The sequence below is a fragment of the Schistocerca gregaria genome, chromosome 5 (assembly GCF_023897955.1).
Source record: "Schistocerca gregaria isolate iqSchGreg1 chromosome 5, iqSchGreg1.2, whole genome shotgun sequence".
NCBI classification, from domain to species: Eukaryota; Metazoa; Arthropoda; class Insecta; order Orthoptera; family Acrididae; genus Schistocerca; species Schistocerca gregaria.
In genome coordinates, this window is record NC_064924.1 from 477,525,435 (window position 1) to 477,553,032 (window position 27,598).

Here is a 27,598-nt window from a genome sequence, read left to right on the forward strand (position 1 = left end):
GGAATAAGAGCATGATAAGACATCACATCTGGGAAGACCCAACTTCAAAGGTAAAAATGTGTTTGGAAAAAACAACATTTATCTATGAAGAAGCATGATTGGCGTATATGCAGTTTTTTTTTATTTTAGCACAGTGACATATTTTTATAACAATCAAAAGCTATTGTGACCATACATTAGTCATCTTGAGATTCTATAGGTTATAAGTGGTGTTCAGAGAACACAGTGCTCTCATATTAATCCAGGGACAAACACCAGGAACCAAATGCCACCCATAGCATCTGAATGTTATATATGACCAAAGACTAGTTATGATTGTTATCATATTATGTGGTGGTGTCTAAAATAGAAAAGAGCTAAAAAAATGTGTTTCACATCACTAACTGGGTATGGGTTTATTGCCAGTATATCACTCAAAAAAACAGTGGTAAAAAGCATGAGTGCCATACAGGACAGTTTGATGGGTCACAGGTTGAAAACTAAAGAAGACACCAGAAATAAACTCAGTAAAAGTAAGACTTAGTGTGGTAGATAGAGTAAACATGTGAGTGAAATATAGTTCTTTAGCTGAACAAACGAATAGTATTTCAACAACTCTTAACCAGACAGCAGATGATGTGAAAATTAGAACTAAAAATATTTTCACCTGCAAAATAATATAACAAACTGTTGCACAAGGGAATTTTCTTGGGTATCTCTCACCTGATATATTAACAAACAAAATAGGAAAGTCTTTATATGATTTTTACATGCATCCTGAAGTAGTAGCTGATGACAAAGATATACTTTTAGCTTCTGACTTGTGGAGTATACATAGCAGGCTGGTAGGAAGGAAGGACATTTAGTAACTATTACTATTATTATTATTACACCAAATACATAATTATTAAAACAATGTATTTGCAATTTCTCAAAGCTCCAGAGCACCAAATGTGTAAGAATGGCTTTTAGGATTTAAATGTCTTTTCAACACTAATGTCATTAATGACAAAGAACTAGCTTCATTTTCTTGCCCACTATTAACAATTACACTGTATGTTTAGTGTCAATATCTTCATTCCTGAATTTTCATACTTGAATGTAATGTTATTGAATTTTTGTGTTACTAACTCTTTAAAATGTTAGGAGTTTTTCAGTGACCCTTTCTCACTGTTACAGATGTCCAGTTGAATAGCACACAAGTATATAAAGATGGACAAGAACATTGTCAAATACTTTACACATCACTTCAAGTCACTAGTTTTCCCTACATCTTCTTATTTTTCTTGCTTCTTGGAAGTATCTGAAAGTTTGCAGAAAATGAGTGGTTGTGAATGTCTGTTGCCTTAAAGAAGCAGAATTTCCTGTACATTGATTGTTTAAAAGTGTACACAACTACTGCATGTATCATAAAACCTAAGACTATACAAAAATATATAACAGTGTTTAAATGGTACTCCGTGAAATCTTGCTATATGTGTGAATCATACTAGTACATTCAGTAAATTTTGGTGTTCAGATTTTGAAATTTAATTGTCTCTCCTTGATTCAGAATGGAACTTCATTGTTCTTAAACTTTTCTGCAGAAAGTGCTAGTTTTCTGATGTTGCTCAGGCACCCAGCAGAAGCTTCCTGTAGTTTTTCGTCACTTGATCCTATGGTCTCCAAGAGATACTGCAAATGTAAGAATACTGCATTAATGATATTATATGGTAAACAGAAAAGTAATTCTTTGTTTGAGGGTAACATTTGATAAAAACAAAAAAATTAGATATAAAAGTGAACAATGTTGTGGACATTATTGCGTAGCCTGCCACAGCCAGATCATTTGACATAAAAGTTTTCTGGGTATAATACCATGAGATGGTACAATACTCAGAAAACGTTTACCAATATAGTAAACACCTTTGTAACCCAATAAAAATGATATGCTGTGATTGAATGATATGCATATAGTGCAGAGCTTGAATTGGCTGAAAATTATCATAACAACCTCTTTGTGAGAGGAATTTATCTTGTAGAACTGATATATACAGATGTGTCTCTTCCCAAATGCTTGTGGCTAAGACATGTCACAGTATAAGGCCTGAAGTGAATGCTATCATATCTGCCATCATTTGAAGGAAAGGCTAGTCTCTTCACTCAGTGATGCCATGTGGTGGCAACATGGAGTCATATATGTCACTTCCATTACATATTATTAATGAAGTAATTTTGTATCACATTTTTGGTATACAGGAACCTGATGATGGTCTGTGAATTGAAAGTGGTTGTCCAGTTAAGAAGTTTTATCAGGAGCTCTTGGTGGTAAATCAAGACATTCATAAAATACACTCTATAAAAACTACATACTGAGAAATAATTATCTGAATGGGATGCAAATTCAGTAATTGTCATCCTGTAATTACACTTCCAAAAATCAGGTCTTGGAAAATATTGTTAGCCCACCAGTTTCAATATAACTTTATCTGGACAAGGAATGAGATATACATCAACCACAGACTGTGAGCTGACTGTTGCCTTAAAGTCACCACAAATTCAGAGTTTGCCTTTCGGCTTCTTGATAATAACATACGATATAGCCCATTGACTGGACGGAATGGGTTCCATGATGCCTCAAGCTGTCAGTATGTGTAATTCCTCCTTCACTTGAGTGTAAAGTGGAAGTAGTGAAGTCTGGCAGGATAAAAACAGGGTTGAACCTTATATTTGAGAGTAATGTGTGCTACATGGTCAGTAGCCTTGCTGAGGCTGAGCAGAAAAGGACAAATATTCATTGCATAAATCACCCAACCCTTGACAGGGTGCAAGATCTGACACTAAATGATTGGAATCTGAGACTGTGAATCCAAAAGCCTAGAAAGCACCCAAACCAAACAAATGTTCTGCAAACACACTGTCCATTAACAGAAATGTAACTGGCTAAACCATTGCTTTTTATGTCATTTCTGCAGTAAACTGGCCAAGAAGCAGAATGAGCTATCTATTGTAACTAACAACATGACATAAAATAGTTAATAGCTGCAGGGAATGAAGGCATAAGTAACTACACTCCTGGAAATGGAAAAAAGAACACGTTGACACCGGTGTGTCAGACCCACCATACTTGCTCCGGACACTGCGAGAGGGCTGTACAAGCAATGATCACACGCACGGCACAGCGGACACACCAAGAACCGCGGTGTTGGCCGTCGAATGGCGCTAGCTGCGCAGCATTTGTGCACCGCCGCCGTCAGTGTCAGCCAGTTTGCCGTGGCATACGGAGCTCCATCGCAGTCTTTAACACTGGTAGCATGCCGCGACAGCATGAACATGAACCGTATGTGCAGTTGATGGACTTTGAGCGAGGGCGTATAGTGGGCATGCGGGAGGCCGTGTGGATGTACCGCCGAATTGCTCAATGCATGGGGCGTGAGGTCTCCACAGTACATCGATGTTGTCGCCAGTGGTCGGCGGAAGGTGCACGTGCCTGTCGACCTGGGACCGGACCGCAGCGACGCACGGATGCACGCCAAGACCGTAGGATGCTACGCAGTGCCGTAGGGGACCACACCGCCACTTCCCAGCAAATTAGGGACACTGTTGCTCCTGCAGTATCGGCGAGGACCATTCGCAACCATCTCCATGAAGCTGGGCTACGGTCGCGCACACCGTTAGGCCGTCTTCCGCTCACGCCCCAACATCGTGCAGCCCGCCTCCAGTGGTGTCGCGACAGGCGTGAATGGAGGGACGAATGGAGACGTGTCGTCTTCAGCGATGAGATTCGCTTCTGCCTTGGTGCCAATGATGGTCGTATGCGTGTTTGGCGCCGTGCAGGTGAGCGCCACAATCAGGACTGCATACAACCGAGGCACAGAGGGCCAACACCCGGCATCATGGTGTGGGGAGCGATCTCCTACACTGGCCGTACACCTCTGGTGATCGTCGAGGGGACACTGAATAGTGCACGGTACATCCAAACCGTCATCGAACCCATCGTTCTACCATTCCTAGACTGGCAAGGGAACTTGCTGTTCCAACAGGACAATGCACGTCCGCATGTATCCCGTGCCACCCAACGTGCTCTAGAAAGTGTAAGTCAACTACCCTGGCCAGCAAGATCTCCGGATCTGTCCCCCATTAAGCATGTTTGGGACTGGATGAAGCGTCGTCTCACGTGGTCTACACGTCCAGCACGAACGCTGGTCTAACTGAGGCGCCAGGTAGAAATGGCATGGCAAGCCGTTCCACAGGACTACATCCAGCATCTCTACGATCGTCTCCATGGGAGAATAGCTGCCTGCATTGCTGCGAAAGGTGGATATACACTGTACTAGTGCCGACATTGTGCATGCTCTGTTGCCTGTGTCTATGTGCATGTGGTTCTGTCAGTGTGATCATGTGATGTATCTGACCCCAGGAATGTGTCAATAAAGTTTCCCCTTCCTGGGACAATGGATTCACCGTGTTCTTATTTCAATTTCCAGGAGTGTATTAGAATTCAGTAGTGAGGCTGCTGTACCTGTATCCACCTGAAGGTATAAGGGATGTTGACTTCATAGCAGCTGAGGAGAGCTCCACTTACCATCCTCCAAGGAAGCCATGGGTCTGAAGATGGTTATATAAATATAACCAAAACCGGTCACCTAGGTTATTGAGACATAAGTGTTGTGACCAAGACTGAACTTTACTTAAAATATAATACTTTATTGATCACTGTTCCAAAAATGTTTACCAAAATTCATCTGCTTTATTTCTTCATTGATAGTCCTCGATGTCGATGTAGTGCATTGTTATACTGGCAGAAAAATAGGGGATGGAAGTTCAACACTGACTACTGGTTGGTTGGTTGGTTGGTTGGGGGAAGGAGACCAGACAGCCTGGTCATCGGTCTCATCGGATTAGGGAAGGATGGGGAAGGAAGTCGGCCATGCCCTTTCAGAGAAACCATCCTGGCATTTGCCTGGGGTGATTTAGGGAAATCACGGATGCGAGTCCATTGTCTAACCACTGTGCCACCTCGCTCGGTACTGACTACTCTAAATGATGTAGCCAACAGTTGCAAAGTTGCATTTCACAGTTCTTTACTTTCACAGTTCACAACTCTCACCACTCCCAATATTGCACAGTTATATGGCCAGTTCACTATTGTTAAATGTTAAGCTCCATTAATAGGTTGCAGGCAAACAAGAGCATACTGCTACAATAGTTTGCTGTTGAACATCTATGAGCAGTAAAATCCTAACCACACAGTTCTACAGTTCCTGCAGAATTTTAAGGAACGTGTCACACTATTTTTCAAATAAATTGAACAGGCACTGTCATTGTTTTAACCTGCCGTCTGTTTGTGTTACACTAATTCCACTGTTAAGTTGATGCATTGTTGATACTTGAAACAGTACATAATTTCCCTCTGAAAATCAGCCATGGACTGACTGTCTCAGGACCAAAAAATGGGCCTTTATATATCCTCACAATAATAGGCACTGAAAAACTATACATTATTCAGTGTTTAAGATACAGAAACTACAATTATAAGATAACTCATTCAGTTAACTGAATACATTGAAAAATTCCTTTTTCTTAACAGTTTCTTCTGCTGCAAAGGTTAGGCTGAATTATTTGTTTAAATAATGAAATTAACAGATATATTTATACAAACAATACTTTTGACAAATCTGGTAATTATTTGGAATTAATTAAGGGCTGACTTTGCTAATGTGTTTTCGAATAGAGCGAAATAAATACTTTAAGAATCCTAGTAGTTCTTCTTTGAAATGTTTATAATTATTACAGAATTTATATTTGTTTGTTAGTCAACAATAGAATCTAAATCATGAATCAATTACTGATTTCATTCTATAACAAAAGATATCAACCCTCAGTGGGCATGCCTGGGTATAAAGTGCGCCAACAGCAGATAACATTGCCGTGCACAGTTCCATTATTGTTTTACAATAGCAAGCCCCTACCTATTCCTGCATTTTTGTTTCAGCTAGCATAGTGAGAAGTTGTGCTATTATAGGTTCACTTGAACTACAATAAATTAAAATAAACTGCGAGTGTGTCATCTTAGTGTACAAAGTATGCCATGCGCACAGTCATGTAAATAATTTTTCCTTCACTTTTATTTCATTCCTTTTTAATCAAATTAAAAAAATAACACATAACAAGCAGTTATATCACTATCCAGGGTGAGATCAAAGCAACAGACAATGAGCTTGATTGTTTACTCAATGAGGATCCAGAGTTAAACTCTGTACCAGACAACGAAAACAATGACGATTCTGAAGAATAAGAGGAATTTATCACACAAAGTGACCACGATTCAGATTCTGTTCAAGTTCATGATTCAGATGATGACTGAAGAACCACTCTCCAAAGGTGGTATTTTTATTGGGAGGGACTAAACTTGTAAATGGAATAAAATATGTTCTAATGTGACTTCGAAAACAAAAAGACAGAATATTATGAAAATATTCCCTGGGTTTAAACATTTTGCCAGAGGAGTAACAAGTGAATTGAAGGCTTTATGGACAATACTTAGCCTGGGAATGATTGATGAAATTATAAAATACACAAACATATACATTCAATCTAAGAAAGAATGTATACAATATTCCAGAGAAAGGGATGCTAAGGAAACTACAAGTTGTGAAATAATGGCATTATTCGGATTGCTGTATCTTACTGGGACTGAGAAAGCCAACCACACAAATGTCATCGAAGTGTCGACAGCAGATGTGGAGATTACGAGAGCTGTGATGAGCTACAGAAGATCTCTGTTCCTTTTATGATGTATCCGTTTTGATGACAAGAGTATAAGGCAAGAAAGTAAAGTAACTGATAAACTTGCTGCAATAAGGCAAGTATTGGGTGCCTTTGTGGTGAACTGCAGGAATGCTTATAGTGTAGGACAATTTGTGACAGTAGACGAAAACTTCCCGGCAGATTCATATCGGTGCACACTCCACTGCAGAGTGAAAATCTCATTCCAGTAGAAAAAACGTTGCAAGCTTTCTGGGGTTGCTGTTCTTTTGTTCAGTATATCCCAAAAAACAAGCGAAGTATGGGATAAAGAATTTTGTTTTAGCAGATGCTAAAGCATTCTTCACTAGTAATATTGAATGTGTTGTGGAAAACAACCTATAGGACCATCCAATGTTTCTAATTCTCCCTGTGAAATTGTAGGAAGGCTAGTTACCCTAATGCTTTGCCAGAAATGTTATAATTGGTACACTAGCTGTTGCTTAGCCAATTCCCTTTTGAAAAAGTGGCTAACAAGTTGATGGAAAACAAACGCGAGGTCCCACAAGAATTTTTACCTCTTTATTTGGTTTTCAAAATGATATGATGCTAGTTTCGTATGTGCCAAAACAAAACAAGGCAGTTATTCCTTTCAACTATGTATGAGTTTGGAACCATTGACGATGTTACAGAGTCGACACAGCCTATCAACAGGGAGGTGCATATTCTGTCGTACATGTGAAAAGAAGATGGCCATTGGTTGTGTTCTATGCTCTAATGGATATAGCAGAAACCAATGCTCAAATAATTTTACATGCAAATGAGACAAACCCATAAAAGAAGAGAAGAATTTTCTTGAAAGATTTAGCACTGTCTCCTATGAAGCCTCAACTAGTGGGAAGAGCTAATATTCCTTCACTTCCTGCCGACATTGCAATTTTACTCATGAAATAAAAAGATCAATGTGTTGAAAGAACTGAGGTGTCTACCAGCATGAAAAGAGGTCAGTGTGTGTTGTGTGGATGAGCAAGAAACACATCTACTGTCATAAACTGTAGCTCATGCTATTGCTTTGTTTACGAAGGACATGTAGAAACAGTGCATACATGTGCGAAGTGTAAAGCATTTCCTGAAAATGCACAAGACAGTTAACTGTGTAGATGGAAGGCACTTTGTGATAACTGATATCTTTTCAATACATAAAACCTTTGCCTTTTATATTGCAATGAAAGAGTGTTTTTGTTCAGTATGTGCTTAGAAAAGTGTTGGAATAGATTGTTATGTCATCTGCGGCAATAAAATGTGATGAAAGTTTCTTACTTGGTTAATCAAATAGTAAATTACTGGTTTAATATAAGTTCCTTGTATTGCTGTTTAAATAAACTAAAATTAAACTGTGATTTAGCTCATACATGTTTCCCTTGGTAGCATAATGACAGCTTTCGACTATATGTGTACAAAGTGCGCCATGCGCCTGCTTGTGTTATGAAAATTGATGCGCCTGCTCAAGGGTTAACTAGGAATAGTCCATATAAATTAGGAAATTAATTACATACACAAAACTAAGCACAAAATTAGACCTAGTGCTATACTCCTTAAGACTGGTGGCCAACCTTTCTCTTTTATGGAAATGCAGATTATACTCATGTATGTTAATGGTAATTAGGCAAAAATGAAAATAAAATGAATTTTAGGAGGCAGATGGCAAAATAAGAGAGGAAGTAAAAAGATCACAGCTTCCTACGTCACAAGCTTTAATGGAGTTGGGTCTATTAGCTAGAAGGCTGTAAAGTGTTGTCATAGGCATTTTTCATATGAGTCTCACTCTTTGGTGGCGGAATTGTAGGTGGGGAATGGAGGCAGATAGGCTAGCAAAAGTTGAGGCCTTATTAACAGACCCTCAACACCATGTCCAGCTTGGCCATCTGCCAGTAAAAATACAATCACTTAACACTGAAAACATAAAATTGTCACTCTTGTACATTGCCAAGTTGGTACCAGTTAGACAAACAGTGATCTGCAAGTGGAATGAAGTTAGTTGTTGCATAGAACGTTACAGAATGAGAGTGAGAGAATCTCTGCCCTACGGGGGGGGGGGGGGGGGGGGGGGACACAGATAGAGAGAGAGAGAGAGAGAGAGAGAGAGAGAGAGAGAGAGAGAGAAAATAGTTAGATATTTCCACGTGGTGCTGCTGGATGGCAGCTGCATGCACCATTGGATGCACAGCTGTCGACACTGTCTGTAGGTGCCAGCTTCTGGTGTCCTAGCTTGGCTCCTGGTTGCCAGCATGGGCTGATTGAACAACATGTTATGGGCTGGCACCTCGCATCCTGCTTAACTTTGACAGACAGTGAGCTACCGGTACAAGTGATTCGGTAACTGTGGGTTACCCCAGTGATACATACTTAATATATTCTTGATTATACAAACTCCTTTCACCAGGCATCTCCTCAATGTACAAAACCAATGAAAATAATACTTACCTCTGCAGAGTACAACAGACATGACACTGAGCTGAGAATGCAAAGAGTAGACTGAAGAATGTGTTGTGTCAGCAGTAACCTGGTGATGCATCAGGCAAAGCCTATGCTGCCTACTGTACAAAAAATGTACTTGCTAATTGTAAGAAGAACATAACATTTTTGGTTAGTCTGACTGCATCCTGCTTTCTTCTAAGCTGCTCCCCTCCCTCATAAATCTCTCCTCTGGGGGAGGGTACACCTTCACTACTTCAGAGACAGACTAATGCCAGCAGCATTAAGAGATGACTTCAACTCCAAAATAGATTGCCTGGCTCAGCAGTACATCCACACATTGTCGTATCCAGTTAATGGGCAATATGTTAGTGTTACAAAAACCGAGCAGCTCGCTACGTGTCTATGATGCCTTCAAATCAACTATAAGTGCCAAGCAGAAGTTGATGTATACCTAAATCCAAGGCTTATCAGTACTTCTCTAAAATTGATCTATCTGAAGCATGTTTACAATTGCCAATAGACACACAATCCCACCACTGCATGGTCACCACCACTCGATTACGACTATACAGATATAGCAGTTTGCCTTTCAGAATTGTTAGTGCACCAGCAATTTTGAATGATTTTGGAGCAACTTATTGAAAGTGTTGCGAACACAGTCAGTGATGTGGACAATATATTAGTAAGTGGTGCTACAGGAGAACAATATCTTGTGGACTTAAGTGTTCTGCTCCAGACAACAACATACAAAAGTGTGAATTTTTTCAAGAGCAAGCGGCATCCTTTGGCTGCATAATGAACTGGAAAGGACTTCTAATGACCCAGCAATATAAGGAAGCCATAGAATAATAAAAAAAAAAAAAACCCTAGCACCTATTAACTCAAAAGATTTCCAGTCATTTCTTGACAGTATAAATTATTATGCAAAATTTACACCAAATGCTGTTCAGTTGGCCAGGCCTCTTAATAATCTATGCAAGAAAGGGGCAAAATGTGAATGGTCACAGCAGTGACAGGAGACTTTTTGCAAGTTAAAATATTACCCCAAGTCTGCTCCTGGTCTGGTGACCTTCAACTCATCAAAATGTCTTACCATGGCCACTGATCCATCTAAACATGGCATCATGACTATTGTTTCTCACAGAAATGGAGTGGCATGAACAGTAAATGCACATGTGTCTGAAACACTCAATTCAGGCCAACTACTAATAAATAAATAAATAAATAAATAAACAAATCAAAGAAGCCTGACTAACATATTTAGTTTCCAAAAATTCCATACATTTTTACAGCTTCAAATTTCTCCTCATATCGTACCGTAACTCATTAATTTCCTTGTTTGGTCCTAATAACCAGTTTTTAAAAAAATGTCTACAATACTACATCCTGTACCTCAACAATTACAGTTATTCAATGGACTATTGGCCAACAGCACAACACACCAATGCTGATGGCCTATTCAGGCTACCTGTGGATCTGGTCCCACATCTCACTTTTGGGAAACACTGCGCTTTCAAACAGATGACACCTTACAAAACTGACTACAAGAGATTTCTGTCACTGCATCTGTAATCGTGAAGGATACCAGTGATGGTTTTATCATAATGTTATGAAGTACATTTGCCAAGGTTAGTCGGAACACCTCCTACTTCACTCTCCTCCAGAACCCCATTTGCAAGGCAGCATGCCTAATGGCCCGGCATCGTGCAGCACATTGAGAGTGCAGCCAGCACCTGTGAGAGTTATGTATCCACACTGCCAGAAGCTGCACAATGGTTTCATGCATGGCCAACATAGCAGTGCTCTTGGGAATGCATCCATTTGGACTTCAGCAGCTCCTTTTTCAGAGAGATATTTTGGTCATTGTAATAGACTCATTTTCCAAGTTTCCTTATGTCGTTCAAATGTAAAATACCACATCACATGAGGCAATAAGCACTCACAGAAAATTGTCACCGTTGGAGGAGCCCCAGAAACTATCATTTTGGACAACGGCCTCCTATTTTCATCCAATATGGCACGGAATGTGTGCTCTGAGAATGGCATAGTGTACCTGCCAATGGCACCCCCCTCCCTCATCCCCCTGCTTCAAGAGATGAAGCCGATTATTTACCCTTTGTCCACATCTTTAAGGTGCAGATGCACAAGTTGCTGTCAGTTGCACCCAAGGCTGAGGTCTTGATGCAATTTCTAGCCTCACACACGGCCACACTGATACAAGGTGGAACTTTGGTAGAACTGCTGCATGGCCATTGGACTGAACCTCTTGGACCTTCTTAGACCTACAGGATGCACATGCCAGCCCAACCATCACCCCCACTACTTGCTGAGCACAGGGATTTGAGCTTGCACCTCTGAGAGAGTCCCAAGATGGATATCTGATGTGTCAGAGCTTCCCTAGAATGACAAATGTTCAGGGTGGATGTCACTAATGTCATTACAGTACAACATGCCAACCAGCCACATGCACACTTAGTGGCTTCCACCTTGAGACAACCATCACTGCCCCTGGAGCTGTCTGAATACAACTTCAGACACCTGGGAGATCCATATACCTGGATTCGGTGCTGTCAGAGCTGGTCCTGCATGAAATGGGAACCTTTCCCACATCCAGCACCACTGACTGAAACACAGTCATGGAGACTGGAACACAAGCTCCAGCTGTCTGCAGCATCAGCATATGCTGATCATATGTAAGCACAGTTTTCATCTCAGTATTGTCAGTCAGCCAATCTTTGTACGACCTGTAATACATGTCTTCCCATTGCGTGGATTGAAAATATGATATGACTATTGTCTTATGACACTTCAGATATGCTTACTGCATCTTAGGGGCATAAAATGTCACTTTATTCATTGTACCCAGGAAATAATATCTGCAGGGATACGAGTAAAATGTGAAAACACCACAGCATCATAATGATTGCAGTGGACACCTCTCTCACACTTCTGTACATTATATGATAGTGCCATTTTAACAACAGAATCAATGGAATAAAAGGGAGGAAGAAATGTTAGCGTTTAATGTGCCTCCATTGACAAAGTTATTAGGGATGAAGCACAAACTTGCCTTGTTCTTTTGAAAATTGATGAAACTGTTTAGCTGTTTCCCTAAGTGGTTTAAGGAAACCATAGAAAATCTGTCTCTAGAAAGCCAGATAGAGATTTGAATTGCCACCCTCCCAAATATGAATCTAGTGTCACCACTCGACCACCTTTAATAGTCATTGTTCACTGAAAATCTCAGTTTGTTTTAAACAGATTTTTGTTGTTAACCACAGTTACTATTAAGAAGTACATTTACTGCAAAGTGAATACTGATTTCAGTGGCTTGCAAGATCTGAGTAAAGTTAATGGCACAATTTTATCAATTTCATTGGATTTGAGGTTTCAGAGTATCAAGTTTTAATTGTTATTTTAGTCAACTTGTAGTTGATGTTGACAGGAATTATAAATACTCCATTTATATCTTTAGATAGGTCATCAAATACTCAGTGTTATGACATACTTTCACATTTAAAAGTTAGGGTTCATTTATTAACCTCTTAACATACTGATTTTTTTACAGGTTATGTTCCAAAAATTAATGTTTTTTTTATTAATTTATGACATTACATTTAGACACATGAAGGTAACTTTTCAAGTTCAAAATAATGAATCACAAATTTTTCAAGATCAACATTAATAAAATCTCAAGTAAACTCATGCATTGGATGTTGATTAAAGTATTCTGAAACATAGTCATACTAGCTGGAGCATAGTAGGCATATTTATCCTGTACCATGGTAAGCACTTTCAGTCATTTAGCAACTGTTGTCACTTCCAGTAATGTAACATCACTTTCTTTTTAACTTCCTGAGCTGCTAAATTGAATGTCAAACTCAGGATCACTATAGGTATCTATTTTCAGAAGCACTGCCTAATAACAAAACAGGACAGAAACTGAAAGCATGAATTTTGTTGTTGAGTATCCAAAGCTGCTCTCAGTGAAGATAATATCTAGTGGCAACCACTTCAACAAAAATATGACACACAGACTATAAATGTAGGACTGGATGCTCTCTAGTGATCAAACATGTAATGTCAGTGCTGAAATGAATATAAACAAGGTTTTATTTTTTCAGAGGTCTGTTCTCAAGTTGCCGGATTATAACCTGGACATTTCAATTAATGAAAACCACAACAGACATGCCAAATCAATTTACTAATCATGACCAGTTTCATTTGATTATAGTCACAACTTCAGCTAGCAAATTGTTGACATAAAGAAGACACAATAACTGTAATTAGAACTATCCTAAAACAACACACCAGACTGATAAAATTCTGACTGACGTGTGGCATATGAAACTTTCAATATACTACATCCTAAAAGCTCTGTAAAGGTAAATATTAGAAGTTCCCTACCTTTCAGCACAAAACTGGCATCACAAAGTATGCAACTGTCAAGAATAAAGTAACCAGAGAAAGACCTAGTTCTAGAAACAAGAAGTTGAATAAGAACTGGGATCCTAACTATAGAAAGAATCTCCAACCTAAAACAAGCTTACTGGAAATATGTGGTACGTCTTCTCAGGCAGCAGCCAGCTACACTATTGTCATGTAGACAGAATAAGCAAACCCCATCCTAACAAGACTGCACATTGGTGCATTTACAGAACCGAGTAGAGCCAATCTAGTAAGCCAAGAGTCATGGACTGATGCGAGAAGCAATGTCAAAGTGCCAAACTAAAGTGATGTAAGAATGTGGGTAAGCATTGGAGGAAAGGAAAACCCCTGTACAGGCCAAAACACATGATAGCAGGTGTTAATAGCATTACAAGTACCAAGAAGATATCAATGTAACTTGACAAAGTATCACATAAACAAGTTAAAAGTTAAGCCATAGAAAGATGATAGAAAGAGTGCCACAAAAGACATAAGCAGAGAGTAAACATACTTGTTTTGTGTTATGTTTACCCTTTACTTATGCTTTTTGTGGGGCTGCTTCTATTATATTTCATGAGAAATGTCCTGCTTACTATCCTTCCCACCCCTCCCACAGTGGTATTCCACTATCCATTGAACCTAAACAATATATTCGTCCATCCCTACATGAACTCTGCTCCCAACCACTTACCTCATGGCTCATACCCCTGTAATAGACCTAGATGCAAGATCTTTCCCATACATCCTCCCACCACCACCATCTATTCCATTCCAGTCACAAACATCACTTATCCCATCAAAGGCAAGGCTACATGTGAAACCAGTCGTGTGATATACAAGCTAAACTGTAACCACTGTGCTGCATCCTATGTGGGCATGACAACCAACAAACAGTCTGTCCGCATGAATGGCCACCGACAAACTGTGGCCAACAAACAAGTGGACCACCCTGTTGCTGAGCATGCTGCCAAACATGACATCCTCCATTTCAATGACTGCTTCGTAGCCTCTGTCATATAGATCCTTCCCACTAACAGCAGCTTTTCTGAATTCGCAGGTAGGAACTTTTCCTGCAATACATCATACATTCCCGTAACCCTCCTGGCCTCAACCTTTGTTAGCCATTGTCCTCTCCCATCCAGCTCCTTCTCTGTTCCCATTCCCGCACAACACAACCCTCATTCCTCCATTGCACCCAATCTTTTTTCCTTCTCTCCTTTTCTGCATCCCCTCACCAAATCTCCACTCCCTCCGTCCAACCTCCTGACTGCACATAGCTGTCCTACCCTCTTTCTACCTCATTCCTCCACACTCCCCAATAGCACGCCACTGTCTGCCATGCCTACCCTACTATCCCATTCCCTCCCTGCCCCAGCCTCCTCCTTACTCCCACCCAGTTGCCACTCCCATCATGCACCAGTGCTACTGCTCACAGTGTGGCCTCAGTTGCCTGAGACTGCAGTCACGTGTGTGTGAGTTGTGATTGTGTGAGTGTGTATGTGTGTGTTTGCTGTCTAATTCTGATGAAGGCCTTACGTGCCGAAAGCTATTTTGTGACAGTCTTTTTGTAGTGCCCATCTGCGACTCAGCATCTTTGCTATACGGTGAGTAGCAACTTTCCTTTTCACAATATGCTTGTAATTCTGTTAACACCCACTGTCTTGACAACTTCTTCTTCTTCTCCTCCTTCTCCTTCTTATTCTCTGTCTTTTTTAATTGGGTTTCCCTCTCTTTCAGTGCTTAGCCACCAGTTTACATTGGTTTGGTTTGGCACTTTGCCATTGCTTCTTGTATTATTTGGTGGCTCTTGGCTCACTAACTCAGTTCTAGTGGTTTCTGTGCATGCACTGCTGTGCAGTCTTCCTAGGATGGGGCTTGCTTATTCTGTCTATGTGACAATAATGTGCTGGAAGTTAGGGGACTATTATTTACCCTTATGGAGTTTTAAGTATGTTACATACTGAAAGCTCCATATGTCACACAGGTCAGTCACAAATTTATCAGTTTGGTGTTTTGTTTTAAAATGGCACTGATTATGGTTATTGCATTTTCTTTAAGTCAACAGTTTGTTAACTGAAGCTGTGACTACAATGGCACAAAACTAGTCTTGATTAAAAAATCATTTTGATGCAGCAGTTGTGGTTTTCATCAACTGATGAAACATATTATCACAGCTGTGGTGATACCAAGTGATTTGTGTACTCTGGATTTTAACAATTAGATTACTTGGGACCTTATGTTAAGGGTTTAAAACTGTTTCTTGAAACAGAGTCTGTCTTAATACAATGTATCATTTATCTGAATTTAAACTTAAGTAAATACACTACCGGCACAACTCCACTTTGGTGCATAGTGATGCAGTTAAATGGATCAGTTGAGAGCTGGTGAAGGGCATAAGCAGTGGTCCGATGAACAGCCTTATCCTTTGAGGCCATGTAACCAACAAGTGGTGTAATAGATCCTAGACGACCAAATTCATGGCAGTTGTTGCCCCATCTGCAGCAGTTAGCAATGGCCTCTGCCAGATGTTCTTGAAGACGGTTCTCTTGCTAATGTAAGAGAGCAAAAAAGTTTTATTGGTTCTCAAGTGTTTAAATATCAGCATTAGGTGGCTTGCAAATACCAATGCACTTGTCTTATATAGTTTGAATTAGAAGATATGCAAATAACAATTAAAGGCCGATTGGAGAGAACATAATTCTCAGATATGTTAATTTCACAGTATTGAAATCTAATCCTTATAATAAATGTGTATCATTTCTGTTTGATAAGAGATATGTTAGAAGCTGTGAGCGTACATAATAAATGACTAAACATTGATGGTGACCATAGACACATTCGTGCATATTATTTTATGTGACATTCTCAGTGCAGCATGCTTTAGTATTAACCTATGGAAGAAGGCTATGCTATGAAGTTTTATGAACACGTACATATACTATTACCTAAGATTATGTTGGAAAAAGCATATCAAAGGAAGATATAAATCATCGCTCATATGCAGACATTTAGAGAATCTATTGTAGTGCATATACAATAAGGACTAGTTGCTGAAAGTTGGCATTGTACACAGACTATATGTGAGAAATGTGTTATTGTGATATCTGACATTACAATGTGCAGTGCAGAACTGACTATTCATTGAGAATTCAAGCTACATAGTTAGTTTACAATACAAATGTTTATAAAACAAATGAATCCTAAAGATAAAAGAAAGTGCCCTCAACGTTGAATTCTGGCCTCAACCTATGGTAACTTACTGACCCCATGCCCACCTTCCAATAGTTTCCACCCACTGTGTCCTACCATCTCCTCCCCATTCTCTCTCCAAGCCTCTTTGTCAACCTCTGCCCATGCACCTTCCCATCTTTCCCCGCTCCTCTTCTTTTTGCTTGTTTTTTTTTTCTACTTGCCTTCCCCACAACCTTCTGACACTGGACCTGTTGGCATTCTAGTCTCTGCACACACTGCCAGACAGCATTCCTCTGTAGCCCTCCCATACATTACTATCCATTCCCCTTCCCTGCCCCCCCTCCAGATTGCTGCTGCCATCCCACATGGTAGCTGCATTCTGGCCTGAGCTGCCAGAGTTGACGGTCACATGTGCATGAAGTGTGCCTGCTTTCATGTATGAATCATATGTGTTTCTCTGTCTCTCTTTTGCTGATAAAGGCAGTGACCTAAAGCATTATGTAGGTGTCTTTTTATTGCGACTGTCTGCAACTGAATGTATCTTCTTTATGGTAAGTAGCAATATATCTTTTCTGACATTGTTAAATAAGTACTCTGTTATCTTGTATCAGTCATCATCATTCTTGATTACACTAAGGGTGGAATTTTTGTAAACATAAGGTACAAAGGTACTAAATTAAAGTGAATGATATAATACTAAGCCAAAGAAAGGAAAACCTTAAGGAAATCTATGCATTAGGATCATGTATAATGATTCATAACTGTTAGTCAAAGATATATTTGTGAACAGGCAAGAGAAGTTAGAAGTACCAATGGAGTATAATATGTGAGGTTAAATTTCACAGTGATCTAAGTAAGCAGCTGGTAGTGAAAGACAAAAGTTAAAAATCAGGGTGGAATCTGTAGGATGTAGACAGAAATGAAAAAGGAGAGAACAGAGGCATAAGTGAGTAAACAGAATGGAAAATAAAATATCAAATGAAGGAAATGAATAGGATGACAGATGAGCAAGATGTGATAGAAATGCATATGGAGAGAGAAAAAGTGTGAGAGAAAATAAACATTTGACTAAAAGAAGGCACTGTTCAACAGTTGAGTGGGAGGGAGGGGGGAGGACTAAGAGAGAAGACAGTTGCATTTAAATGGTTTTGTGATGGATGTCAAGCATCTAGTTATGTATTGGAAGGCCAGCTTCAGAATTACTTGTTTTGGAAGAGTTTTTGATTTTTTTGTTGTATACAACATTCTTACTAACACACTAGCATCCATTTTAACCATAACATACCATAGATCAACCCCATGCACAGTTATTGGAAGAAAGCACAGGTCACAGTTGTCTTCAAAAAGGGTAGCAGAAATGATTCACAACCCTAGAACAAATTCTGAGCCCAAACAGCGAGGTATCTGGAATGGTATGTCCTCCTCCATGCCAACCAGGATTGATTCCGAAAACATCAATCATGCAAGACTCAACTTGTTCTTCCCTTCGTTGACAACCTGAAAACCATGAATCAAGGCATTCGGGTGAATGCACTGCTTATGGACTTCCAAAAGGCATTCGGCTTAGTACCATACCAATGTTTACTAATGAAATTACAATCATATATGAGATCAAACAGAATTTGAGCAGGAGTGAGTATTTCTCAATAGGAACAATACGCATGATATGGTGTCAAAGAGTGAGGTCCCAGTTTAAAGTTGGAACCTCATAAGAGAAACACAGTCACTAATGAGAGATGTCAGTGATGACACACCCTCAAAATGTTCCACTCAAGTCTACTTATGTCAGAATGCAGTGCTCCATGCCCCATTCTGTGGTAGCTGACTATGATGGCAGCATCATCATTGCTCAGATCCAGCAGTGGGCTAGTATTATTAGTCATAAGTTATACTTGAGTTCTAGTTACATGAACATGACATTTGACTGTCACTCAGTTCAAAGTGATAAACAGTTCTACATTTACATAGATACTCTGCAAGCCACCTTATGGTGCACAGTGGAGGGTACTCTGTACCACTGCCATTTATTTCATTTTCTGTTCCACTCACGAATAGAACAAGGGAAAAATGACTGCCTGTATTCCTCCATATGTGCCCTAATTTCTTGTATCTTATCTTCATGGTCCTTACACACAATTTACATTGGAAGCAGTAGAATCATTCAGCAGTCAGCTTCAAATGCCAGTTCTCTAAATTTTCTCAATAGTGTTGAATTCCTGAAGCACATCCATAACACTTACATGTTGTTCAAACCTACCGGTAAAAAACCTAGCAGCCTCCCTCTCAATTCTCTCAATGTCTCCCTTTAATTCAATCCGATATGGATCCCAGACATTCAAGCAGTACTCAAGAGCAGGTCACACCAGCATCCTATATGAGGTCTTCTTTACAGATGAACCACACTTTCCTAAAATTCTCCCCATAAACCAAAGTTGGCCATTCACCTTCCCTACCACAGTCTCCACATACCCGTTCCATTTCACATCGCTTTGCAAAATTACATCTGGATATTCAAAACAACATGACTGTGTGAAGCTGGACACTGTATCCAAACATTATGGGTTTGTTTTTCCTACTTATCTGTATTAATTTACTTTTTTGGCATTCATTGTACCAACTAAAAATTTTGTCTAATTCATCTTGCAACCTCCTACAGTCACTTGACTTCAACATCTTACCATACACCACAGCACCATCAGCAAACAACTGCAGCTTGCTGCCCATCCTGTGTGCCAAATCATTTATTTATATAGGGAACAAAAGTGCTCCTATCACACTTCCCTGGATCATTCTTGATGATACCCTTATCTCTGATGAACACTTACTATCAAGGACAACATACTGGGCTCTGTAATGTAAAAAGTCTACCATATGCTCATATCTGTGTTAACAGCCTGGAAAGGGGCACTGTGTCAAATGCTGCCTGTTGCATCCACAGTTCACAATATATTGTATGAGAAAAGGGCAAGCTGAGTTTTGCATGCAAGATGTTTTCTAAACTCATGCTGATTCATGAGCATAAGCTTCTCAGCCTCAAGAAAAATTATTGTATTTGAACTGAGGGTATGTACAGGGATTCTGTAGCAAACCAAAGTTAGGGATATTGGTCTATAATTTTGCAGGTCCATTCTTTTTCCCTTCTTATGTACAGGAGTCACCTGCACTTTTTCCCAGTCACCTGGGACTTCCTGCTGGGTAAAAGGCTTGTGATAAATGCAAACTAGTTAAGGGACCAATCTTTAGGGTACTCTGGAAAATCGAATTGGGATTCCATCCAGACCTGATGACTTACTTGCTTTCTAATCTTTCCGTTGTTTCTGTACACCAGGGATGCTTATTACTATGTTGTCCATACAGGAGTGTGTCTGGAGTTCAAGTGATGATATGTTTGTATGACTTTCCTGCATGAATGACTTCTTGAACGTGAAATTTAAAACTTTGTTTTTCCTTTTGGTGTCTCCAAATGCTACACCAGATTGGTCAACAAGGGAGTGGATGGAAGCCATAGATCCGCTTAGCGATTTTGCGCAAGACCAGAATTTTTTTTGGTTCTCTGCCACATCTTTTGATAAGATATGATGGGGGTAATTGTTGTTTGCTTCATGCATAGAACTTTTCACAGATGCATGAATCTCTACAAACCTTTGCTTCTCATCGTTTGTGCATTCTCTTTCAAACCAAGAGTGCAACAGCCTCTGCTTCCTCAGCATTTCCCAAATTTTGTTATTAAATCATTGGGAGTCTCTTCCATCCTTAATGCACTTAGTAGGCACATAACTCTCCAAACCATGGTTTACAATCTGCCTGAACTTTGTGCATAATTCCTCTATGTCATTCTTACTGGAACTGAGTGATGTCAATTCATGGTCTAAGTGAGATGCTATCAATTGCTTATCTGCTCTATCTAGCAGAAACATGCTCCTAGCCTTCTTGACTGATTTATTAACTTTCATAACCATAGTTGCTATAGTGAAATCAAGATTGCTAATCCCCATTTCTATACTGACATTGTCAATGGGTCCAACCTATTTGTAGCTACAACGTCTAAGATACTTCCATTGCATATCAGCTGCTGAACTAGCTTCTCAAGACAGTTTTCAGAAAATGTGTTCAAAAGTATTTCATATGACTGTCACTCTGTACCCTCCCATGATGAATCCTTAGACATCCCAGTCTGTACTCGGTGGGTTAAGGTATTGCACGAGCTGCATATTTACTTGATACTGATCATAGACTTTCTTTGAATGACTCCAAAACTGTCATAGTGGAATCCCACAGCCAGTAAAAATGTCCAACAATTAACTTGGTTTCACCTACACTTGTTATATGTGACCAGATAACTTCACTATTACACTCAACTCTAACCTCAACAGAGGCAGAATTTCGTCAACTGCAATGAACACTCACCCTCCTATGTCCTCTAATCTGCCCTTCTGATGTACATTCCGTGACTCACTAAATATCTCAGAACTTTCCACTTCAGGTTTCAGCCAGCACTCAGTCCCAAGGATAATATGAGCATGAGAACTTTCCAGGAGGGTAATAAATTTGGGAACTTTGTTGCGAATACTTCGACAGTTTACTGATGAAATTTTGATAGTATTTTGATACTCTGAATGCGACCTGACTTCACTTGCTGCATTTAAAAATCCCCACATGATAATGTGAGTGTAGAAATATGCAGCCAAGACTGTCATATAGTGATATAGATGAAGCATTGATTGAGACCGTCCACTTGGCTCCAAACCAAAAGACCCTGATCAACTCTAGGAACAAAGCTGCAAATTGTGAGCTCTGCTTGCAGCCCACACATGAGGCCAGCAGCCTTCACCGCTTTTGCCAGCTGCCTGTATGAACTGAGGATGGCTTCAGAACAAATGTTACAGGCATTGATGGAGCTGGCATGAGTCACAACTTGCAGACAACTGCATCCTGCATGCTCAGTAGCTGCAGATGAGACTGCCTCCACATCTTGGATGAGGCCCACCAGCAGGCATACTAAGTATACATTGGCTTTCTTTGCAGCCCTGAATTCTGTCTGCCTAAGGGGTTCCATAATGTACCTAGCATTGGAGCTCTTGATAACTAGTAAACCTCTCCACCCTTATACCGGCTTGGACCATGCTGAAGAACCAGTTACTTGTTCACTCACAGGGTGAATGGGCAAGGCTAGATGACCAGTCTCCACATTGGCTCTCCACCTCAAGTGATGTGAACACATTACCATGTGCCACTCACTCTGTTTTGAGGGTGCATCCGCAGCATTGCATACATTAGAAGGTGCCTCGGCAGCAGAGCTAGCCAAAAGCACTTTCAGTTGTTCGTTAACTGCAGTGAGCTCCTCCTGCATCTGCACACAGCATGCACAATTCCTAACCATACTAGCAAGTGTCACTGAAGAAGTAAACTGTAAAATTAGACAGAATCCTAGCTATGCAGCTTGCTACCCTCCTGATGTGTCACCAATTGATGTTGATGCATTGATGAACTATGCAGTTGGCTGTTCAGCAGGCATCTACTTTGCTACATACTGAATGAATTTACACTTACAAAAATGCAAGATGAAATCTTTTAAACAGAAAAACATACATCAAGTTTAAGAAATATACTATGAAGAAAACACAGCAAAAGATAAACACTTGACTTGCTCTATAGATTCGTATCGACAGAGAGCTGTGGCCTGAATGACTGACTTACTAAATGACTGGACACGTGTCTTCAAAACAAGACAAATGAGCAACTACTCTGCTGCAGACTGAATGAATTTACACTTACAATAATGTGACACTGAACCTCTTAAACAGAAAAACATGTACTGCAAAGGTAACACAGTTATTGTGTTCTGTGATAGTACCGTAAGTATGGATTTACTGATCAAGTGGAAGCAGGAGAACATACACACAAAAAGGCAAGCTTTCAGAGCCAGTTGCTCCTTCTTCTGCCAGAGGAACTGAATGGGAAGGAAGAAGGTTGAACAAAAGGGACTGGAGAGGCTTCGTAAAATGGGTACAGTTCAGAAAAGGCACCCAGAACCTTGGGTCAGAGGAGACTTACTGTATGGGATGAGAAGAATCAGTCTTTCCTTCTCATCCTGTCCAGTAAGTCTGTCCTATCCCAGAGTTCTGGTTGACTTTTCCAAACTCTGCCCCTCTTCCTAAACATCTCCAGTCCTTTTCCTTCAACCCTCTTCCTTCCCCTTTAACTCTTCTACCAGAAGAAGAGGCCACTTGCTCTTAAAGCTTGCATGAGCTAAACCATTTTGTGTGTGTGTTCTCCTGCCACTACTTGGTGAGTAGATCATTTTATCTACCCAGTTACATCATGTTGTAAATAATTGATTATTTTTGTTGTTACATAAATTCATGTGGACATGGATTACATTCAAGTTAAGCATTAAATATTACATAATTTTACCAAAGTGAGCTAATATTTTATGTGTGTTGTGGTAACTGCCCAGCCTCCTCCAGAATTAAAACTAATATACTGTCATCTAGGCTTGCTATGACATAAATGACAGTATATTTTACCGAAGTAACAAGCAGTGCTTGCTTCCACCTGTTAATGTATAGTTTGATTTACTTCACATACCTTAAGGCTCTCCTTCATGATGGTATTTTCAGAACATGATGTATGAATGAATGAAGCAATCAATTAATTAATATCCATGATGAATAGCATTTAAATAGCCAACAAGTATGCAGAATGACTCCTGTTATCACATTTAAACTGTAGATTTTTTCAGTAATGTCAGCCTGACCAACTCCCAGTTTTTCCTCAGAAGTTGCCTAGATGTGTAGAAAAGTGTGCCAAAAACATAACTGACTGTGGGAAGAGAACACCTGTGGTTGGAACAAGAGTGACCAACAACTACTCTTTAAATTGTCTGTGAAGTGATGGGACATTAAGCAGAAGTGAAAATTTGAGGTCACATCACAAAAACTGTATGGCCATATAAAATGGTCCATAATATTAAGAGAAAATTAATTGCATGCATGCATGCATGCATGCATCCTAGCGCCACACATACAAATTTCAATATGCTATCACAGCTACTTAAAAAAATCATCAACATACCAGAGTCGAATGTGGTTCACTTGTGCCAAGCTAGTGTGTTTCTAATCTACTTGAGTGCAGAATTATGTAGTGGTCCATATACATACTGCAACCAGAATAACATTTAGCTGCATAAAATTAGTAATACAAAATCACAAAAAATTAGTTCCCGCTATTTGAGCCTATGGCTGACATTTTCACCTCTCTATCATCTTCGGTATCATCACACTGCTCACTCTTTCTGCCTTTCTTCTTAGAGGATACACTTCCAATACTGTCCTTCCTGCTGGCTATCTACCATATCAGGAGCACATAAAGCAATACATGCAACATACAAACACATTGACAAACAACAGACACACATAAAAAAGAATAAAATGATAAACACAAAAGATTCAAGGCCCACAGACAAAATGCGCATAGACAACAGAAGTGAGTTAATGTGTTTTGTGTCTGTGAGATCAAATTTTTTTTAAATATTACAACAATTAATAGCTAAATTTTCATTAGAAAAGAACTTCCCAAAAGAGACACTATCAACCCAGAAGTCAAACTACTGTTGTTAAATTTCACATACATCTTGTTTTCTGTCATTATTTTTCTTACTATTTGTTTCCACTCATAAGTCAATAATTACATGCTGATATTCTGACATGTTGCTGTGCCAAACCTAAAGTATAGATGGAAGAGCATTTAATGCCTGCTGCATGTGAGAAGTTTTCTAGTACATAAATAATGTTTTTTTCCAATTCAGAGTGCTAAATATAGAAATAATTTTTTTAAATGGAAGTGTCTTTGTCCAAATACTTATGCTTTAATTTCAGAGTCAATCTACAGGCACAAAGACTAAAGTTACAAAACATCTGACATGATCTAAGGTTTGAATACAGTTGTAACTGATCTTTTTTTATCCAATTTCATTACCCTTTTTACCGATTATCAAAGAACTCTCATATTTATTTCACAAGGAACTTATTTGTTGCTATGTGATTATTCAACGCTATCTTTTAAATCACAATAGCAAAAATTCCAGCCTTGATAGTGAATATTATCGATTTGATAATAATATACCTTTCTATTATTTAAGTCAGTGCAAGTAATTAGGCTTCTGTGGCTCAACACAGTTCTGTGTGCCAGTTTTGATTGTTCTAACCTTATCTCTGGTTTTATTTCCATCTTCAATAGCATCCATTAATTTCTTATGTATCACAAGAGTTGTTATAATGTACAATACTTTAGACCAGATAGTTGTATTTTTCACTGTCTTACAAACATTCACCTGTGCATCTGTACTTATATTTGAAATGCCTTGTGCCCTCAGCTTACATTTTGCTGTTGTCATTATAGTGACAACCGAAGTTTGCTTTATAGGATAAAGCAAATAGTTCTATATAGAAACAAATAAAAAGTAATATAGACTGGGAGTTGGTAACATTGCAATTGCAGCATCATTATTTTTGCAGTTGTTGAAACTGCGTTGACTGGTACCATTTTCTTCACTTTTCTGTGCATAGAACATCAAAGAACAAACTATTCAGTATGGTAGAGTGACAGTTTAGCTGACGATATTATTATCCACTTTTGTGGTAGTAGCCTTTTTATGTTTTAAACCACCTCTATAATTTATGTTCCCCTGTTGCATAATTAATGGTTATCTACTGTTAGGGCAAAACACTGAATCTTCCTTTCAGTTTTACCTCTCTTTCACACATGTGTACGTTTACAACCCCTTGTTTGTTTGCTCATATTTATAATAAACTGTTACATGATTGTGAAGTGTTGTGTTATTTTCATCTATCATATTATCAGTATATCCCTCATGTATGTGGGCACATCTCAGTCATCTGCTGATAAGTACGTATCATTTTTTCTTCTTGCTTTTCTTTTTATGTGGTTTTATAATGATGACATAGTCTATGTCTTGTTTGTTTTTTCACTTATTACAATCACATGTATTTGTAAGGGTTATACTATGTGTGATGTGTTTAGACAAACCAAAATGAGCCAGACTTGTGGCATAACTGAAAAGGAAAACATGAGTCAAGAAATACCACAGGACAGAACAAAGTACATATACAGCAACACGTGTTCAGCCATTTATTGACTACACGAAGAAGCTATTTTGCACAAAGGCAACAGATAAAGAATCTAGTTACTGGAACAGTTTTATCATGCTTCTAGAATGTCTGACTATAGGCTTTCCTGGCACACAATACTGATGAAAAGTTCCAATGATTTCCTGCCAGATAACAGCGATACTGTGTTGTTTTGACTAGTTTCATATTCACTATCTTCTTGCAAAATGATGACATATTGTAGATGTCCCTATATATATACATGTGGTGTGGCAGTTCCCTCACTCTGGTTATGTATATCGTGCTCTATTGCACCAATTAGGTTGGGAGAGGGCAGAATGGTAGGATGTAGGTGGTCTGTACCCTATTCTTGAATCTCTGCATGGGTGTTCTTGATCCATTTCACATACTGGACATGCTCTTGGCATCAAGCAACTAATGGGGGATTCCCTGACAAACTTAGCTAATAGCCGTTGTCTCTACTGACAAGATTCTCATGTATCATTATTTCTTTAGTTTCCTTAACTATGCTTTTGTAATAGCTGCTGGCTTGGCATAACAACTTGGTGATCCCAAAATCAAATATATGTACTATATTTAGGCGGTATTCTGCCAATGACATTTTCTCTGTGTGTCTAAGACATACACACCTAATGTCGTCCTCACAGTATTTTGAGATACAACAGTATGTTTGTCAGATGTACTGGTACCCACATGCACATGGCATGTGAAGTTTTTATGGGTCTTTTGCTTAACCAAGAGTCACTTTTAGCTTTGGTGGTGGTCAGAAGAAAGTTTTGATGTTGCATTTTCCAAGCAGCCTCACAATCTTGGTTGAAAGTGGCTCCATATAGGGAAGAAAAATGAGTCTGTTGTCTCCTTCCTCTTCTTCCCGCTTTGCTGTACCTTTCTTAATTGGAAGACCACAGGATCCCCACAAGTCCCTGTGTTTGCTAGTCAACATGGAACACTGTGGAGTTGGCACCTCAAACTGCCCACCTAAAACCAAGCACTTCTTCTGCTATGTCAATGAGACATTTGTGGTGTAGGAGCCTCAGATTGGATGAGTTCGTGCATTGCTTAAACAGTGTCCATCAAAACATCACTTACATAATGGAACTAGAAGAGAATGGATATCTTCCTTTCCTGGACATTCTAATAAGGAAAAATCAACAGTGCACTAACCATGTAGTGTGTAAGAAGGAGACACATATAGACCTACATGAAATGAGTTCAAACCATCTGACACAGAGGCATACTGTGTTAACCATGCTGGTACACAGGATGCATGCCATCTGTGAAAAAGAGCCAGCCACACCTAAAGGAAGTGTTGCATCAAAAAGGATACAGTGAAGCACAAATTAGAAGGGTATTCAACAAAAGAAAAGATGCAACAAATCAGAAATAAAACAAAAGAGCCAAGAATTGCTTTGATTCCCTATATGAAGCAATTCCCAGTCAAGACCATGTGGCTGCTCGGAAAATGTGACACAAAAACCATCCTCTTACCAACTGTAGACAGAAAACATTCTTGGTTGTGAGGAACTCACTGACACTCCAATATATCAGGCAAATCAGCACTGTATTTCAAACTACTGCAAGAAATACATGAGACATGAACATTTGGGAGACATAGAGAAAAAAGCATTTGTAGAGTGCAACCTACA

At 39.3% G+C, this 27,598-nt stretch overlaps 1 protein-coding gene across 1 annotated transcript in view; it reads right to left on the bottom strand.

The window, feature by feature from the left end:
* Window positions 1–880: 880 nt before the first annotated feature.
* LOC126272276 (armadillo repeat-containing protein gudu) overlaps window positions 881–27,598 on the bottom strand; it is a 106,397-nt gene continuing 79,679 nt past the window's right edge. The window contains exons 10-11 of the mRNA XM_049975028.1: window positions 15,939–16,160; window positions 881–1,653 (exon numbers count right to left, since the gene is read on the bottom strand). Coding sequence (XP_049830985.1) covers window positions 1,528–1,653; window positions 15,939–16,160 — 348 coding nt within the window. The 3' untranslated portion in view covers window positions 881–1,527. The remainder of the gene's footprint in view (window positions 1,654–15,938; window positions 16,161–27,598) is intronic.